Consider the following 18671-nt stretch of genomic DNA (forward strand, 5'->3'; position numbering starts at 1 on the left):
CACTAGGGGCACATGAAATTTCTTCTCCACAAGCATGGAAAAAATTAGAGGGAACATTGGTCATCATCTTAGAAAAGAACTTTGGAAGCGACAGTTGTGCCTTATCCCTCCTGGGCTGCGTCTACACGTGCACGTGACTTCGAAGTAGCGGCGCCAACTTCGAAATAGCGCCCGTCGCAGCTACACGTGTTGGGCGCTATTTCGAAGTTGAAGTCGACGTTAGGCGGCGAGACGTCAAAGTCGCTAACCCCACGAGGGGATGGGAATAGCGCCCTACTTCAAAGTTGAATGTCTAAGTAGGGCACGTGTAGACGATCCGCGTCCCGCAACATCGAAATAGCGGGGTCTGCCATGGCGGCCATCAGCTGAGGGGTTGAGAGATGCTCTCTCTCCAGCCCCTGCGGGGCTCTATGGTCACCGTGTGCAGCAGCCCTTAGCCCAGGGCTTCTAGCTGCTGCTGCTGCAGCTGGGGATCCATGCTGCATGCACAGGGTCTGCAACCAGTTGTCGGCTCTGTGGATCTTGTGTTTAGTGCAACTGTGTCTGGGAGGGGCCCTTTAAGGGAGCAGCTTGCTGTTGAGTCCGCCCTGTGACCCTGTCTGCAGCTGTTCCTGGCACCCTTATTTCGATGTGTGCTACTTTGGCGTGTAGACGTTCCCTCGCAGCGCCTATTTCGATGTGGTGCTGCCCAACGTTGAAGTTGCCAGCCTTGGAGGACGTGTAAACATTATTCATCAAAATAAGCTATTTCGATGTAGCGTGCACGTGTAGACGTAGCCCTGAATAGCTCATCAACACTTTGAAGCTCGCTGATTCCAGAAGCCTGAATTATAGATATTACAATAACAAATTTACTTTTAACAACTTACTTTTTTTAAATGCTTTAGCATAATCTCTTGAAGTGTTTTCTACAAATTAATGAAGAAAATGCTATGCCCATGATGTTTCTATACAGCCATAAAAATAATCTGCACTGAACTTCTGGGTGAACCTGACAAAAATTGACGTGCATAACATGCTAGAGTTCAAATCATATGTACTCTTATCATTTCAAGAACTATGATGTGCTTGTCTTATGTGAACAAAGTTTACTATATTTCTCCAATGTAAAGAGTTTTTATTCTGTGAAATAAAAACACAATTTGCATGAACACTTGTCAACTCTGTCATGAGTCAATAAGTTACTTTGGATTTTCAGTACAAACTTTGAAGATCAGATTCTAGAATTTCTTGATTTACTGACTGCTGAATATTTGTATTTTAGAATCAGATATGTAAAACCTTTCTTGTTAAATTAAGGGATGCATACAACAGCTTGTTGAAAAAACGTGTACTTTGTGGCAAGGTGCCCACAAGCCTTTCAAATGTGGGTGACCGAAATATCATTAGGATCACTTCACTGTAGTTAGAGATGCAGCATATCTGTTTATTACTGATCAGTCTTATCCACCCTCCACCTCTCACTTCACTATATGACATGACCTCCAGTATTTTGCCGAGTCCAAGATCCCAGGGAAAGGGTAGTGATTCTGTTTAGAATTTCTTCTGCTCACTGTGAGACCACTGAAAAACAGGTCTTAAAGCCTATAAACTTTTTCCCTAATTGATCTCGACAGCAGAAACTCCTCCAAGCACTAAAACATCCATTTCCATTCTGGAGAAACTTGATTGCCACTCAAGTGAAACCTCACAGGGAGTAGGATGGTTCTGCATCCACTACACATTGAGAGTTGAGTAAAAAGATTGAGTTCTTCCTAAAGTTTTTTCGATACATTTCTCATCAAGCATGAGTTTAAATGATCCAAAAGTCTGGAGTTTTGGGAGTGTAACTAATTGTATAGTGATCCAATTTCCAGCTAGATCACATTCAGGTCTAATAGCTTCCTGCATAAAAGAGTTAACTGGTGGACAATTTTTTCTACTTCTGTATCTCTGAATTCCATATATTTTTCTTTTTATATAAAAAATAGGTCTTTCCAAAACCTACAGGATTAAATTTAGCACTTTTTGTTTCTGATTTTAAAGAAAACTGATTTGTGACTTCCAATCAAATACCCAACAAATATAATAGATTCTTCCATCGAGTCACTCTCGTCTCAGTTGCTAAAATCCTGTCTTAAGTTTTACGACAGGGGACTGGAAGCAGCAGCAGCCCTTCAAGGTTTTCTTTGTAGTTCCTGACACTATAACTGCAAAGCTTCAAACAAACAAGCCTCCTGATTATTTTCAATGAACCGTGAACACCGAAAAACCCAACAATAAGCCCAACTCATTTTTAAATAGCAAATGATATGTGATTTTCAAATGTTGGATAACTTCCCCTTTAGTACCGGCAGTGCCTTGTGGGATATTATACTGTATCTCTGTTGCGAATAAAATCTTGATTTTGAAAAGGAAGCTTGCAGCATTCCTTCTGAGAAGGGCAACAGGCATCTTATGGAGGAAAACTGAAATTAAATGCAAAAGTAAAATTGGCATCATTAAAGAAGTTTGGGAGTGAAAGAGGGGAAGATGGTACAAATACACACATGTAAAGTGTGAGGAAACAATATGTAAAAAGTTTGTGAAAGTCCTGCAGTAAAAATGTATCACATTACAAATCATTGTGTGCGCACTGTTCTTATAATAGGGGTTACAAAAAGTATGCTTTGACTTCATTTATTAAGGACCATCTTGTATCTGCATACATTTTGGCTCTTGTACTACTGAGATTTTTGTTTCAAAAAATAGCTCTTCTTGCTATTTTGGTTGCTGACCCCCCTTCTAGGAGGATTACTGCCAGGACAGGCTGATAAGGCAGCGAAAATCTCTCTTTCTGGCAGAAGAAACTAGAAAGCCAAGGCATAGAAGACTTTGAACGTAAACTCTAATAGTGACAACCAAGCTCAGGGAAGATGCTTAGTTTGGAAGTTCTGTTGTGCAAAAGCCAGGAATGACATGCATCTGGATATTAACTCAGGTCTGTTTGTTCTATTTTGGCTGGCAGAGGGACTCAACCCATAAATATTACTGTCATGTTACTATAGTCACTTCCTCATAAGAGCAAAACTAAATTGTTAATGGTCAGGCTAAGCAAGTAAAGCCTACAAAGAATTCTTGCTGCACTCAGAGGACCATAACCTTTTCTTCAGCTTCTCTCTTTGTCCGCTCCTCCTCCTGGTGCCGACGCTCCTCTTCTTGCCTGGCCCGGTCTTCTGCTTCTCGTTTACGCATCTCTTCTAACTGTTGCTGCCGTCTGCGCTCTTCATCCTGTAACTAACAAAGATTTGTCCTTAATTGCTTATGAAATTACCTCCCCCAGGTAAGTCAGATAGCTCATACCTGGAACATTCATTTTAAAAATTGACCAGTGTAATACAAAACACTATACGAAAGCAGACCAATAACGTTTCCCCTGTCCCGCTAGGATTTATAACATGACATCTCTTTTCACTGCTGAATTTTATAACAGCTGTACACAGCTAGAGAGACTTTGGGGACACACGACTGTTTAGTTCCACTAACATTTTGGCATTATGGAAAATTCCACATACAGTTAATTAAAATCAATTAGCAGAACTCTATTAAAAGCAACTTTCCTTGCTAATATAATTGTACATGTGCATACTGGACCCCTAAAGGTACAGTGTGATGTACAGACCAGATTGCTTAAGTAACAAGAGTGTCACAGGTACAGTGAACTGAAATTCAGTGCTTGGAATCAACAGTCCACAACTCCAACAGCTAAAAAGCATGCTCATTTTAGATGAGGAATTACGCATTGGAAAAATCATGACTTTTTCATCAAGGGGTCAATCCATTTAAAGTAAGAGGCTCATGTGGCAAGTCTGCAAGTACCTAATAGAAAGCCTCCCAATGTATCTGCAACAGATGCACACTAGGAAAACAGACAAAACCAACTTTTAGCAACCTAAATAACTGCTGAAACAGAAACCTCAGATAAGCATAGATACAATTGTTTATCAGACAAATTAACACCACTACAAATATTTTTTTTCATGGTTCACTGGAGCTGTTTAGGAACTGCTGCCTATGAAAAAGGCTGTGCTCATTGGGATAACACCTCATCTCTATAACTACAGAAACTCTCTCATAGACTAACTATTTCGGAGCATAAGCTTTTGTGGGCAAAGATCCGCTTTGTCAGGCCTTTGCCCATGAAAACTTATGCTCCAAAATATTTGTTAGTCTATAACACGGTTTCCAAAACTGGGGTGTGTGCCACCCTCAGGGGGCGTGAAGAAATTCCGGGGGGGGGGGGGGAGGGGGCATGAGACAACCCAGCCTTCCCATCATTCCGCCACCCTTGTTTCTGGCTCTGAGTCCCTGCCATTTCATGTGGGTGACCCAATGCACTTGCTATAAAAATCAGGTAGTCGGTGCAGACCCACATGCAAAGATAAGTGTGGTGGGGGGGTGGCCTCGGGAAGGGGTAAGAGTGAGGAGCTGGTAGCGCCTGGCTTTGTAGAAGGGGTGGTGCTTGGGCAGGTGGCTTGCAGGACTCAGGCGGCTGGCCAGCTTGCAGGATTCACAGGGCTTGGGTGACTGGGCCCTAGCATTGCAGGGCTCAGGAGGGCAGCTGGCCCCAGCAATGTGGGGCTTGGGTGGCGGCAGCTGGCCTGGGCAGGGTGGGGTACGGGGCAGGCGGCTGGCCCGAGTGGCTGGCAGGCAACTGGCCCCAGCAGTGCAGGGCTCAAGCAGGTAGTTCTGGCAGCACAGGTCTGAGGTGGGTGGGTGGGCGGCTGGTGTAGGCTGCTCTGGAAGCTGGCACAGGGCTCAGACAGCTGGCCAGCTGGGGCTTCACCAGGCACCCACAAGGGACAAAGAAAAACAAAATTGTGCTTATTTAAAATTTAAAAACACTTTTATATCAAGTTTGTGTGTTTATTTTAAATTACAAATTGAATTTTTTGTTAAAAGGGGGTTGGATGATGGCAAAGAAGAGGTGGGGGTGCATAAGGGATTCTCAAAAAATCAAAGGGGGGCATGATGCTGAAAAGTTTGGGAATCACTGGTCTATAAAGTGCCACAGGACTACTACTTGTTTTTAAAAATCCAGACTTAACTCGGCCACCTCTCTGATACAGAAATTATCTGCCATTTAATTTGAGCCATGAGTCGTAGTGCTATAAGCTTAACAGCTAGATTTAGTCAATTCACTTATGTATTTTCTGAAGTTGTCATAATGTTTTCTACTCAATATAGTCAATCTGTTTTTCATAGCAGAATGGTTTATGCACATACATGGTATGCCCACGCTGCAGTTAGATGCCCATGGGTGGCCTGTGCCAGCTGACGAAGGCTGATGGAGCTCAGGCTAAGGAGCTTTTTAACTGCAGTACAGTTTCTCCAGCCCACACTCTAGGAAACTTTCTGGATCTCAGAACTGAGCAGTTGCCCTAGCATCCACACCCTGACAGAACACAGCAATAGTGGGAAAGTAAAACTTCAGAAGCAATGATATTTCTGCAGGGAATCTGTATGTAAGGAATTTAAATCTCTTTCCCATCTATTTCAGCATGTAAATCCCATTAAACACCAAAAGAAGGAAGGATATGCAGCTGAAGACAAAAGACCCTTTAAATATTCACTTTGATATCCTGTGCGTCAAGAATTGACTGAAGGCTTCCTAATATTGCAATGGAATTTCTTACACTGATTCTAAATGGTTCTATTTTTCCATTAAATGACTGACATCAGATTTATAACTTAAATTGTGCTAACATTCAACCTAACCATTGAAATACACGGTCAAAATTCTATAAAAACAGACCTTTAAAAATACTGCCTCTCTCATTTATCTAATTTATCTTTCCTTAACTGGCAGTTTATTTGCTAATAGACTGAAAATGGGATTTACTTATATGTAACAGTGGCAATAAGTAGTATTCTCTATACAGCAATGTTGTCTCCTATACCCATAGATGCATAACTAAGGTGATTATCAAGCACGCATTTCAAAGAGAGAACCCCTCTGAATAGGTGGTCAAAGTTACAAACATCAAAGTGCCAATCTTTCAAGACCAGTTCATAGTAGTAGTTTTAAAAAGCAAACAAACAAACAATTATTTAGAATTTATATGGTCAGACATCTGGTGAATAGTTTTCAGTGAATGCCACCTTTGAACTCCAGTTACAGGAAAGCAAGTGGCTTCAGCAGGGTTGACAGCCAACACAGACCCTGGGGCAAGGTGTGAGGGGGGTCACATCTCCACACCACTGGAAATGGCGGGGCCGTGGGTGGACGGGGCAGGCCCCATAGGACGGTCCAACCTTAGCCCAGCTCAGATCATGGCACTGTGCCTCTCTCTCACCCTCAGAGCCATGCACAGTGGCACAAGCAGCACTGCCGTAGCATTTCAAAGGGGCCCAGAGCTCCAGCCACTGCTGCTGCAACTTCAGCATCAGGTAAAGCGCCACGGATCAAGTCAGCCCCCCTCCTGCTTCCCCCTCCCCTCCACGTCAGCCAGCCGGCCTGAGTGACTTTTATGGTTCCAGATGACTTGATACTACACAAAGGCAGAGGGAAGGCTCACATACACTCAGTACAAAAAGGGAAAGCAACTGAAGTTTTACATCAGTAAAAAAATATGGATCTGTTAATAAAAAGAAACTCATCACAATTCAAAGCCTATGGGAAAAATGATCTCTTCCTCCTTTTACATTTCACTAATTTGGCATAAGAATTAATCTTATGGTACAAAACAATGATATGGAAGGGCAAGAGAGATGAAAAATACAGAAAAAACGTCCTCAAGGAAAAATTGACAAAAATGTTCTGAGAGAATAAAAGGAGAACTTTTTGACCTTGACCCACTTAAAGAGAAAGATTATTAGTATTTCTAGAACACCAAAATAAAAAGAAAAATCCCTATGCAATGTGCCAATTTTGGAGTTGATGTCAGTGTGTCGACCTCAGTAATTTTGGAAAGACTGTTGCATCAGGCTGGAATGTGCCAGCGAGATCAGAGGCTATTTTAGGTCTAAATTCTAGGAAAGAGGCCAAGAATAATAAATAAATGTTGAAGTGGATTGAGTGATCACTATAAGATGACACCTCATGTCTGTATGATACAGATAACTAGCTTCTATTTAGCAGTAGTCGCATACCAGAAAAGGACTGTTGAGATGGCAAGGCACTCCATATTGCTTGAAGCAATTAGCTTTTGTGACTGTATACAATGGTGTACTATTCTGCCCCTGCCAGTGGTGAATATAGCATATTTAATTCCTAAGTTTTCAGAACAGCAAGAGGCAAAATAACTCGGAGACCCATTTACATCAACAGGACTCTTGCAATTAAGATTCAAATGCACTAGTTTGCATATTTAGAGTCAAGTCTTTTCTAATCTACTTTTATTTAAAGTTTACCCATGTCTGATCTGACACTACGAAAAGGACACCTGTCAGTGTTTCTTGTAAAGGCTCACAGTACTCTTTGCTCTATATTCAGTACCTTCCCTTAAGTATTTTTGTTTAAATAGTGAAACATAGAAAAAGGCACAGGATACAGACATCCAGGATGTTGCAGATCACCGGGCAAGGAACTTTCCTTCTACCCTACCCAGGTCAGTTGGTCAAGAGTTCATCTGTTCCTCTAATCCTTGGTTTCCTGTCTGGCCATCCTGGATTTCCAACACAGTCTAGCTTGCAACAGCAACCAAGTACTTCTTCCAACTTGTTCCCCCCTAACAGAAGGCTATATTATAACACTGCTAATTCTTTTCATATGGTACTGCTGTAACCAGCTAATTGTGCAATAGCCTAGTCCACACAAGCACCAGTTACACTCCTTAGTTCTCTCAGGGAAGCATAATGTGCCCCTGACCAAAACATACATAGCTTCAATAAATTAGGCAGCTAATTAAAGATAAGATACATATTTCCCTTATATGACAGCACAAAGAGGTTAAAAAAAGGATTCAGTGCTGGAGTTTTAGGAGCTGTTGAGGTTAATTCATGGGAATAGCTTGTGTGCACTAGACTTCATATTGTACAAAATAAAGATGGAATTGTTAGAAACAGGAGTTTTTAAAGTTATAAAAATATTTTAAGTTTATGTTTATATGTATTTAATATGGGGAGGGTCAGTTAGAATTAATAACACTCCCCACAAAATTTAACAGGAAAAATCATCATGAAAACTGACACTGTATTCTTTGAAGTTTTCATTAATGACTTCAGGGCTTTTTTAACATACAACACTCATTCTATAGGTTGAAATATATAATTAATGTCATTCAATTTTATTTTCCTGTAGAAAACAGAGTCTGGGCTACTCAAAATGATGTGGCAGAGATGCACCACTAAAGTTCAATATTGTCCTCCTCAACTATTCAAAAAAGCCAGGCAGTATTTTAAAAACTCATGAGATGGTCTTTACAATGACATTTTTAAACACATTTGTGGCTCGTTTAATTGTTTTTGTATTTTTTTTTGCCTTTAGGGTTCACTTTTTCAAGCTAGAGCGCTGTAAAAATAAAACAGATTCTCAGCACAATGACCACAGGAACTGGAGCTTAAAGAAAAAACACCAAAATATTGCTAGATATGCAATAGAACCCGTAAGAGATGGCAACATCAGAAGCTGAAAAATCCATGAATTTTCTGTACATAATCATCTCATTTTAGAAACAACTGAGAAAACCTACCTCTTTTGTTGCTGCAAGAGGCCTTTAGATTTGTAATACTTTGGCACAGAGATACTACAGTAGTGAATGTTTTAAACACATAAGTTATCTGAAGCACATATTTTATGAATTGGTCTTATAAAGCAGCGTTTGTATTTCAACACCAAAATTAGGCCAAATTTTGAAGTCACTTTTTCATCTTTTGGGTGGTATAAATAATCTGTACACACAGGCCCTGTCCCAAGCATTAGTTCAGATACATAAATTGTGTTCAGATTATACCCATTTTACAGGAGAGAGTTACTTTTCAGAAGAACTAAATGGAGATTATTTCAATTATCAGTTCATTCTCAAGGCTGTCAATAGGTACCCCTTTAGGTACTGGTTAAACAATTACTGCTCCAGCTGAGACTCACTTAAATGAAAGGTTTCCTATCTTAGTTTTAAATGTAAATGAATGGTACTGATCTAAAAAAATGCAGTTTTGGAGAAGAAAAATAGGGATTTTTGGTTTTGTTTGTGAATTCACTGGACATACTAGTTCAGGAGCTGTTGCCCTGAGTTATTGTTTCATTATATCACAGACAACTATAAAGAAATTAAGAAAACATTGTTGATTGCCAATTAATGGAGAAGATAACCTGTACACAGTCATCATGAGGGAGGATAGGGAACATAACTTCTTAAAATAACAGGCCATGTATGTTTATATTGTCACTGGATTTAAAAATCTTGTCCATTTAAGCTGCTAAAACAAGTACATTTACATATCTGAAGAATGTGAGGAAGAGACATTTGCTATGGTTTAGGATTTTAAACAAAAAATTAAACAGAAAAATCTCATCCCACAATTTGTTCCTTCCAACTACTTGGTAAGATTTTATGAGTATATAGTTACACAGAAATATCAAATACAGAGTTTCATATTTGATCACAGCCGCAAACAACTCAAAGCCACAGGCAGAACGCAACATTTAAAGGACAGAAGCTGGGGGAGAGGAATAAGAACAGATTTAGAAACATTAAAAAATGCATGCTTACAGTTAACTTACTGCATCACACCTCAATTTAAAACACCCCAGAAAATGCCAAAGACAACATCCAATGCCTATTGGATCATAATTAATAAAGAAAACAAAAAACTAGATTATCAACCCAGGAAGAGGTATTGAAGAGAAAGAAACAAGAACATACCAAATCTAGAACAGAGATTGCTGGCACAGCAGTCTGCTGCAGGTAATAAGAGAAGGGAAAAAAGAAAGATGCACAGTGAAAAAAAAGGTAATTTTAGATATGTACTACGCCAAAAGCATTTTCCTTTGATTTGATACTTCAGCTGTTTTAGAAATAAAACACACAAAAAAATGAAATTTGGACACTACTGAAAATGTCTGAGCAGTGAAAATTCCAGTGCCCTAATTACGGAAACATTTCAGATTAGCTATTCATATACTTAAAAAAACCAAACTAATGATCTTCCTTAGAGATACCATTTTATTTGTATCTCTGGAATGACAGATAATGACATACACGGAAGTGCAGACATCATCTTCAAAAAAGAGCAAGCAAATGGCTAGTTATAGTTTCTGTAGGAAACCTTTCACATGTTGTAATTTAGTTTGGTTTATATAAAGCCATTAATGTTCTAAAATTTTGGAAAACCTCACTGACAAATATTTGAAATTCAGCCCTCATGGAGGATATAATGTAATGCAGTACAACTGGCTACTCAACCCACTAATGACGTGGGTTTTTTCAGTCAAGAGAGAGTACAAAATGTGAACACAAATATAGCCATAAAGTTAGTAACAACAGGCTTTAAGCACAGTCAGTTTGCAAAGGATATATTAGAGTTTCAGCAGTTTGTAAATGTGGGGTGCACCTACTGCTTCAAAACAGTAATAAAAATTAACCACAAGGTAAAAGGAAAGAAAGTCTTTGGCAAGGGCATAAAGATTAAGAATTCATACACCAGCAAGACTTTAGTACCAATGGCACTGATATAAAGCCAAAAGCTGATAGGAAGAATCAGGAAGAAAAAACACTGCTCTTAATCTGATAGTTATTCTACACTGCCAAACAAATGTGCACACTGATCTCTTTGCATGAGGCATTTGCTTTCTAAGAGTTGACCCAATCAGTTCCATATTAAGACATGCAGTACTAAAGATGCTGACAACACAAGGAGCTAGTTTATAAATCCTTCAAACAAAACTGTCATCTTGTACATTTGGTATTCCCAGAGTTGCGTTTCATTAGAAAATATTAGTTTCTCTGTATGGAAACAGTTTCCCAGTAGAGACGGAAAGGGCAGAATAACTTAAGCAGATAGCAAGCATACAGCTGCATTACCTTCTTTCATTTAACAGCTGTAAATATCAAGGGATTTCACCAGTAAAGAAGCCAAGTAAGAGCTATCAACATTGAATAACATGAAGCTACTAACGAAACATGACTCTTTTTGTCCCCTCCTGAAGACCTTCAATGTTATCCTCCATAAATAAAACTTCCAGAACACACACTGGGCATCAACTCGTGTATGTTACTCTGAGGAATCAGTCAAAAACACAATCACATCCCCTTCCCCTAGCTACACAAAGTCCTCCTTTATCCTACAACAATTTCAAATTTTGTTTAACTACTCTACTAGAGAACACAAGTTTAAACAAACATTTGCTATACTTGAGCCTAGAAAGGATTACCCCCTTTTACCCTTGCTCTTCTTTCAGCCTCCAGCCGTTGCATAATAAGCATGGTATCCACATCATCATCTTCTTCCTCATCATCATCCTCATCCTTTTGCTTGGATTCTTGGAGTCGTTTCTGGAATTGCCACTCGAGCATAAGTTTGCGCAGGCGGTCGTTCTCTTCTGCTGTACGATCAGGCTTATTTTGAAGTTCCTGGATCTCTTTACTCAGCATGTCCACAATGTGCATCTGTTGTTGCTTCTCTAACTTCTCCTTAGCATCCCGTTTCCAGGGATCAGGAGACAAGCTATCGCTAGAGGACAGTTCTTCTTTGCTGATGGTGATGTACTGCAGATCTCTTCGTTCAATGGTTCGGGGTTGTTGCTGAGGCTGTAGCTCTCGAATGACAGTGTCCTGGGATCTCTGCAATGTTGAAGGCTTTTCTGGTTTCACCTGCTGTACAGAAACAGGAGAAACCATAGGCTGAGCAGGAATTAATGGCTGAGTACGCATCTGGCCCAATTTCCTTTCCTGCTCACGACGCTTTCTCTCTCGTTCTTCTTCTAGACGCGCCTTTTCCTTTTCATACCACCGCTGATGTTCCTCTCTCTTTTTACGTTCTGCAGCGGCTAGCTGCGTTCCTAGTTGGTTTGGCGGGGGAGGAGGCGGCAGTGGCAAAGGCAAATCCATTTGCAGTCCATCAAAATCAGCTGCATAGTGCACTGGTGGAGGAGGAGGTGGTGGAGGAAGGTCTGTTCTGATGGGCTGGGAAATTGCCACTGGTGTTGGCTGATTGATAGCAGGCGTTTTCCAACGGCCAGGTCCACTTTTGGTTAAACAAGAACCGGGAGAAACAGGTTTGGAGGAATGGTTCAGATGCTCTTGGCTGGATGTGCTGGAATCCACAGATGAATTCATCCATGGATCACTGTCTGACTTTCTATCAACATACTCTATGTCCTTGCGTATAACCACCTCCAGACGATTCCTTTCTGGTTGGAAAACTTTATCATCTCGCAGTTCTTCCTGGGAATGAGCTGCCCGCTGGAAGACATAAAATATGTGTATTAGTTAACCAGTGTGTAATAAAGCAGATATCTATTATAAACGTTAATGACTGACACAAAATGCATTTCTACAAGATAAAATGCTTGCCTATCAATAAAGTTAAATCTTTTTGTAAAGAAGAAAACTTCCATAACTAGCAAGTTTCCCAAGAATTTAATGTCAGCAACACCACAATAATCATTGTGTTTTTTAAACCATGCAAGCCCATGAAGACTGTGTAAAGCTCTGAGACACAGTTATCAAGCTACACTGAGGGAATGATGAAATCAAAGCAGAGCTCACGCAAACAAACTCCACATCCCACAGAAGTTCTCAGGGCGATCCCTAATGCTTACAAACACACAGGCAGCGTGCAACAGTAATTCAAGTCCAATAAGTCTCCAGTCCAGCCTCCTGCTGGGCTGGCAAACATATTTCATCCATGAGCATAGACAAAAAGCATGCTGAGGGAAGGGGAAAATCATCCACCCACTCAATTGGTGGCATTCTCCCTTCTCTTGCCACTGTGGCAATCATTTGGGCTATAGGATTTGTGTGCTTAAGTCCCCACCTTACTCATCTATCTCACAGGAAAATTAAGCATTCATTAGTTTGCACACTGTAAGCATTTTAAAAGATGTCAGGCACTAACTATTACAACTGCACAGAAAATATTACAAGACACCTTGAATATGAAAAATACTCAGACATGATTCAAATGATGAAATTTATGTATCTAAATGTTATAATTTTTTCTTTAAGCAAATATTGATATTTCTGAGTGTTAGAAAATTTTCAATATTGACAAAGAATGTACAGACTTTGAACAAGTGAGAATGGAGGAGACTAACAATTCAAAACTTCTCTATTCTTCCTCACCAATGACCTTAACAGTGAACTCAAAAGAATGCCTTGTTATTGAAGAAACGGTGTATATTTTATGCTCTATTAGTTCTGAAGCTCAGAACACACAGCTACTTGTGTCAGAAGCACTGGGGGGGATGCATCTAGCCAAATGGTTTGCTCATGATTTATGCATTTAGAGGATTTAAGTCAACTGTCAATTATTGCAACTTTCATAACCTGGACTCCAAATATAGTATAGATGAAACTGTTCCTAAGAAATTAATTTGACAATAAAAACTAACCAGAAGAGATTCTGAAACTGAGAGAAAATGAAGCTTTTTAAAAATAAAGCCCTAAAAAACAACTTGTGGATTTCATTAAAACAAACACTGCTGCGAGATTTTTAAAACTAGTTTTAACACTAAAATTGAAAAGAGTTGATTGATACATGGGTTGTGAAAAACCCTAACAAATACCTGTCCAAACCTGGGGTGGGTGGTAGATAAGTGTTGATGTTTAAGCGGAAATATTTTTTAGAGAGATTAGCTATACGATATACTTTAATTTCCTCTTAAACTCTCATGAAAGTTAAATGAGCACTGGGTTTACACTCTAAATTACTAACAGCTGTGAAAACTGAAACTGCATTCTAAGTACCAACTAAATATCAGCACCATCACACCAAGAGTTTACCTGCAATCCTTACTCAAGTGACTATTCAATTGACATCAGTGGCACTACTGGCATGAGTAAGGACTACTCTCAGTTTCCTACTTTTCCCCACAAGAATTGAGAAAACAGATTTCCAAAAGCTACGTTAGATTTTAGCACCCAATTCTGAACATTATTTGTGTGTACTGTGAATGCTGAGGGACTCTACCTAGTGGTTTTACGGAACAAGATGATGGGTGGCACTACGAGCAAGGGAGATGGGAAAATGCTGGCTCAAGTACTTGGTCTAATGCAGATTTCCTCTGAGGCTTTGGGCAAATTGTTCAGCGCCTCAGTTTCCCCTTCAGTACAATGGAGGTAACTGTATATCTCTAGCTTATAGCAGTATTATGAGAATACATACTTTAAACATTGTGAGGATGTTAGACACTACAATAAATGGTTTCCATAAAAATACAATTAATGCACTGCTTTTATAAACCAGAGGCAAAATTTACAAGTGACTGAAGTAAATACGTTTCATTACAGATCTTGGATGGATCTTGAACTACAGATTTCTCTAGTGCAACTGAAAAAAAGCCACACTTACAAAATTGCACATGCGCACTGGGGTCTGTTTGTTTACATCTTCTTGTGGGACTGGAACATTATTTTGCTTTTTATAAAAATATTAAGTGTTTTGAAAGAGAAAAACCTAATATATTACTTTGTCTTCAACAATCAGAAAACAGATTTTTTTTTAAACAAACATATTATTTCTAACCTGCATTGCAGCACCAATTGAGTGATTACTCTCTGCCTGGATCTGTGGTTTATCTTCATAATTTGGCCACTGATTCTGAACAGGACCCATTCGATCCTGTGATTTTGAAGCTGGGAATGTGAAATATTCTCTGGTATAGGTTTGTGTTGGTATAGGATAAGCTTCAGGTCTTGGGGGCAGTGTCTGCTCCTGTAAAAGGCAGAGAGAATAGGTTAAAATGTACCCATCATACAGCTATCTCCAGATTCACTTTGACTTAAACTTCTATTTGCTTTAACAAGTATATTTTTCGAATGTTCTTAATTACAGCTTCAGCCAAACAAATCATTCTAAGGTTTTCTAAGAACAATCAAATATAGACTAGTAATTATGACTCACGGTTTGAGTGATCTGGAACTAACTGCGCAATGTTTATTGCATAAATTTACTTATCAAAAATTTGAATAGCAATGCAATAACTGCAGTTTTGTGACAATTTCTGGTGCTGACTGAATACCAAATTAAGGAACAGTGAATTTTATTCAAAACCTTCAATTAAACCTCAGATTAACCCAAACACAATGCTTATATTGACAATGAAATGATGTTAACAGCCCAATCTTTTTCTTCCCCTTCTGACCTCTGTACAAAGATTTCCAGTAGAGACTGAAGTTATCTTGGTGGTAGTTCCAGCAGCATAAGCGTTTTTCCCTCCAGGGCTTGGAGGCTGATCTATTACAAAGTTGAAGTAATCATTGTTAAACATCAGTAAGAGGAATTTATCATAGGTTAGAGAACACACCAATTATAGTTCCTAACGTGACAAAAATAAAGCACTAATTAGTTGCAATAGCAGTTTAATCAACTAATTTCCCCAAATTTTGCTAAGTTATTACTATTTCAGTATTTCAAACGTAGTCTACATTTTAATCAAGTCATCTTCCTATTTTTAAATTTCAAAGACTTAATAATTTGCATGACAAAGTTATTCTTAAAAAGAAGTAAAGTTTAGCTTACTTGCTACATTGGGACTAGAGCGGTGATCCGCTCGATTCTTCATCAGTCTATCATCCCCTGACAGCTTTGGTTCATTATACTCTGCCCAAGGCAGCTGAGGGCTCTCAGGTGATCCATTGTGAGCAGAATTATTGTACAGCTCAAAACCTTCACTCTTTGGTCGGGGTTTACCTGAGCCACGGCGGTCCGAAACTGCAACAGATTAAGACCTTTAAATATTTGTTCTTGTCTAACTGAACAACTGTTTCCCTCTTTTATTCTTGTTTAAAATTTTTCCTTAGCTTTTATAGCTAAAATTAATCTTCTAGTAAAATGTGTTCTGTTTTAAAAACTAGAATTCTTCAGATACACAATCCCATTCTGTCATGATGACAGTTCAAGATTACTCTGATTTACAGGCTTTTGACTGCCACAATATTTGTCAGAGCCAGATGCACTTTTACTGAAAGAAATCTCATAATTAATCTAAAAGGCTTTTGGTGTCTGGGGGTGGAGATGTAAACTGTGGTAATGAGGGTTTATTTTTTTAATTATCTCCTTCCTATACTGCAGCATTAATCTTTAGCAAGATCTCATAACACAATCAACATTTATATAAAATTGCTACTTGGTAATTAAAATTCCACCTCTGAAACAATTTATATTGAGGACAAAGCAGTTATATGGAAAAAATACCAAAGATCCTAACTTTTTCAAAGATCATATATAAAAAAATTAATAAGTATAATTCCAATAGGATTCTCAGTGAAAAAAATCTATGACCAAACATGGCCCAATGGCCTCTCTTTTGTTTCAGAATTATTTTACTGGTAATCATAAGCACCAGTCACTTTGCAATCAGTGATCATTTGGAGAAGGAGAAAAAGTTAATTGAATTCTTGCACCTTTTGTGCATTACATTTATTGTAATTCCTCTTATGCATAAATAAATTAAATAGTACTTCTACTTAGGTGTTGATAAAACTTTGACTTATGATTAGAATTATATCTATAATGTAACTTTAAACAATGGTTACAGCTAAGCTTACTTCTCAGTAGAAAAGTTGCATTGCCATTCCACGGTTTCTACATCTGTTTTAAATATAAAAATTGGGGTATAAAATGCTAAACCACTGCTATCATCAGGAATGTATGTAAATGTGTTTTCTCCATCCTCACCATATTACTCACAGAAGCACAAACAAAACTCTGGTGATGAATTATGCAACTCATGTAAATTACAGGACTAAAATGCTACATTTTCTAAGTTGCTCATATTTAATTGTGGAACTTTTCACCAATGGGGATAAACTTATTCTAGGGTTTCAATTCAAGTAAGCATTCCCATTTAGAATAATATTTAAATGGTTTAAAAAAAAAAAAAAAAAAAAAAAAAAAAATCAAGCATGGGTGTGGTTTCTTTACAGAATCACAGCTTTTGGAGAAGGGAAGAGACCACATATCTAATATTTCTAAATTTTACATTCCACATTTGTGTTTGTAAAATATTCATAAGCATCAGTTTTGGAGCATAAGCTTCTGGCAAATCACAGTCTTTCTATATTTGCAGCCGTGTCTTATGGAAATGTTAATTGGATATTTATTTTACCTCTTTGCATCATTGGGGATGGCTGGTTAAGCAGGGTTGCTAGACCATGGTAAATTGCTCCTTGTTTTGCTACTTCTAGGGTCACTACAGACCCTGTTCTTGTCATGAGCTCTGCTGCCCTGTGACAGGAATCAAACAGAAGAGAACTAAGCATAGTATTTAACTGGTAACTCTCTATACAATTATTTTTATGTTGCTAAACTAAGCATACAAAAATATTTTGTGTGTCACCACAGACCTTTTGCATTCTGCTTCAGACAACTGTCTTCTTTGGACAATTAGAAAATAGCATCTAGAGGCCTTACAAATATGAAATGGGGAATGTACATAGGCAGTTACTATTCCCAATTTCCACAGCCAAATCCCAGATATCAAATCTTCAAGACAAAAGCTAAGACCAGTTTGGTTAAAAGACTTTATATTGTGAATGAGCATGTACACTTTAAGGATTTAATACAAATGATATTTTTATATGGATACCTTTATCACAACTGTAGGAATATTTGTACTGAACATACTAAAATAATGGCGCCTTCGTTCATGAGGCTATACGGAACCAATACAAAGACAAATAATCCTGAATCCAACTAGTTTTTTGGCAAAACTAACCACACTCTTTGTTCACTGCCCTGTCTCTGTTTGTACAATGAGTAGTTGCACCCTCAATTCACACAATTTGAAAACAATACTGTACCTTTCTTGGGACAGGCCCACCAAACTTCGACCATCCACACTGAGCAGCTGATCCCCAGCAGCTAGTCGACCATCCTAATTGCACAGTTAGGAAAGAAAGAGACTTTATATACACAGTCCTTACATGGGCTTAATCAAGATAAATGTTATACGTTTTATCAACCCAATGAAGGAAATTACAAATGTTTTATTAAAGGAATCTCTAAATTTGGCAATTTGATATTCTGACAATTTTAATATTTACAAACGTTACTAACCACATCTGCAGCGCCTCCTTTTACAACAGATTTGACATAGATTCCAAGTTTATCTTGACCTGCACCCTGCGGACAAAGACATTTATGAGGTTATATTTAAATCTTCGCCTTTGTAAGAAAGTGCTCAGAGAATCTGAATCATTCCGTTACATTGATATATCAGCCCTGATGTCATTATTTAAAAGCTTCCTCAGCTTACAAAACCAGCGATGTAGAACAGTTTATCTTCATGACACCAAAGCAAGCAAGAAAAGGTGTTAACATTAAGCCTCTTGGAAACTGTAGCAACTAGAGTACAATACAGGCAAAAGTTCCATGATAATCAAAAGACTACTAATAAACCAACAAGAACACAGATTTATTAAACCTATGCTTAACAGTCAATTTTAAATCCTTTTTTAATGAAAGAATTTGCAGTTTTGTGGGTACATTTATTAATCCAAGAGAAGGACCTGGCTGTATTCTTAACCAGACTGGGAGGGACAACAATT

General features: G+C 38.6%; 1 protein-coding gene across 13 annotated transcripts in view; it reads right to left on the reverse strand.

The window, feature by feature from the left end:
* The window catches only part of AFDN (afadin, adherens junction formation factor), a 196913-nt gene that overhangs the window by 9264 nt on the left and 168978 nt on the right, over nt 1–18671 (reverse strand). For 10 of the 13 annotated variants that reach the window (XM_074990249.1, XM_074990247.1, XM_074990246.1 and 7 more), the window contains 8 exons: nt 18181–18246; nt 17925–17998; nt 17231–17349; nt 15643–15834; nt 15266–15357; nt 14647–14835; nt 11343–12362; nt 3121–3255 (listed from right to left, as the gene is read on the reverse strand). In XM_074990249.1, coding sequence (XP_074846350.1) covers nt 3121–3255; nt 11343–12362; nt 14647–14835; nt 15266–15357; nt 15643–15834; nt 17231–17349; nt 17925–17998; nt 18181–18246 — 1887 coding nt within the window. The remainder of the gene's footprint in view (nt 1–3120; nt 3256–11342; nt 12363–14646; nt 14836–15265; nt 15358–15642; nt 15835–17230; nt 17350–17924; nt 17999–18180; nt 18247–18671) is intronic. The other 3 variants (XM_074990248.1, XM_074990242.1, XM_074990238.1) reach the window with 1 other exon arrangement.

This window comes from Carettochelys insculpta, chromosome 3 (genome assembly GCF_033958435.1).
Source record: "Carettochelys insculpta isolate YL-2023 chromosome 3, ASM3395843v1, whole genome shotgun sequence".
Classification (NCBI taxonomy): domain Eukaryota; kingdom Metazoa; phylum Chordata; order Testudines; family Carettochelyidae; genus Carettochelys; species Carettochelys insculpta.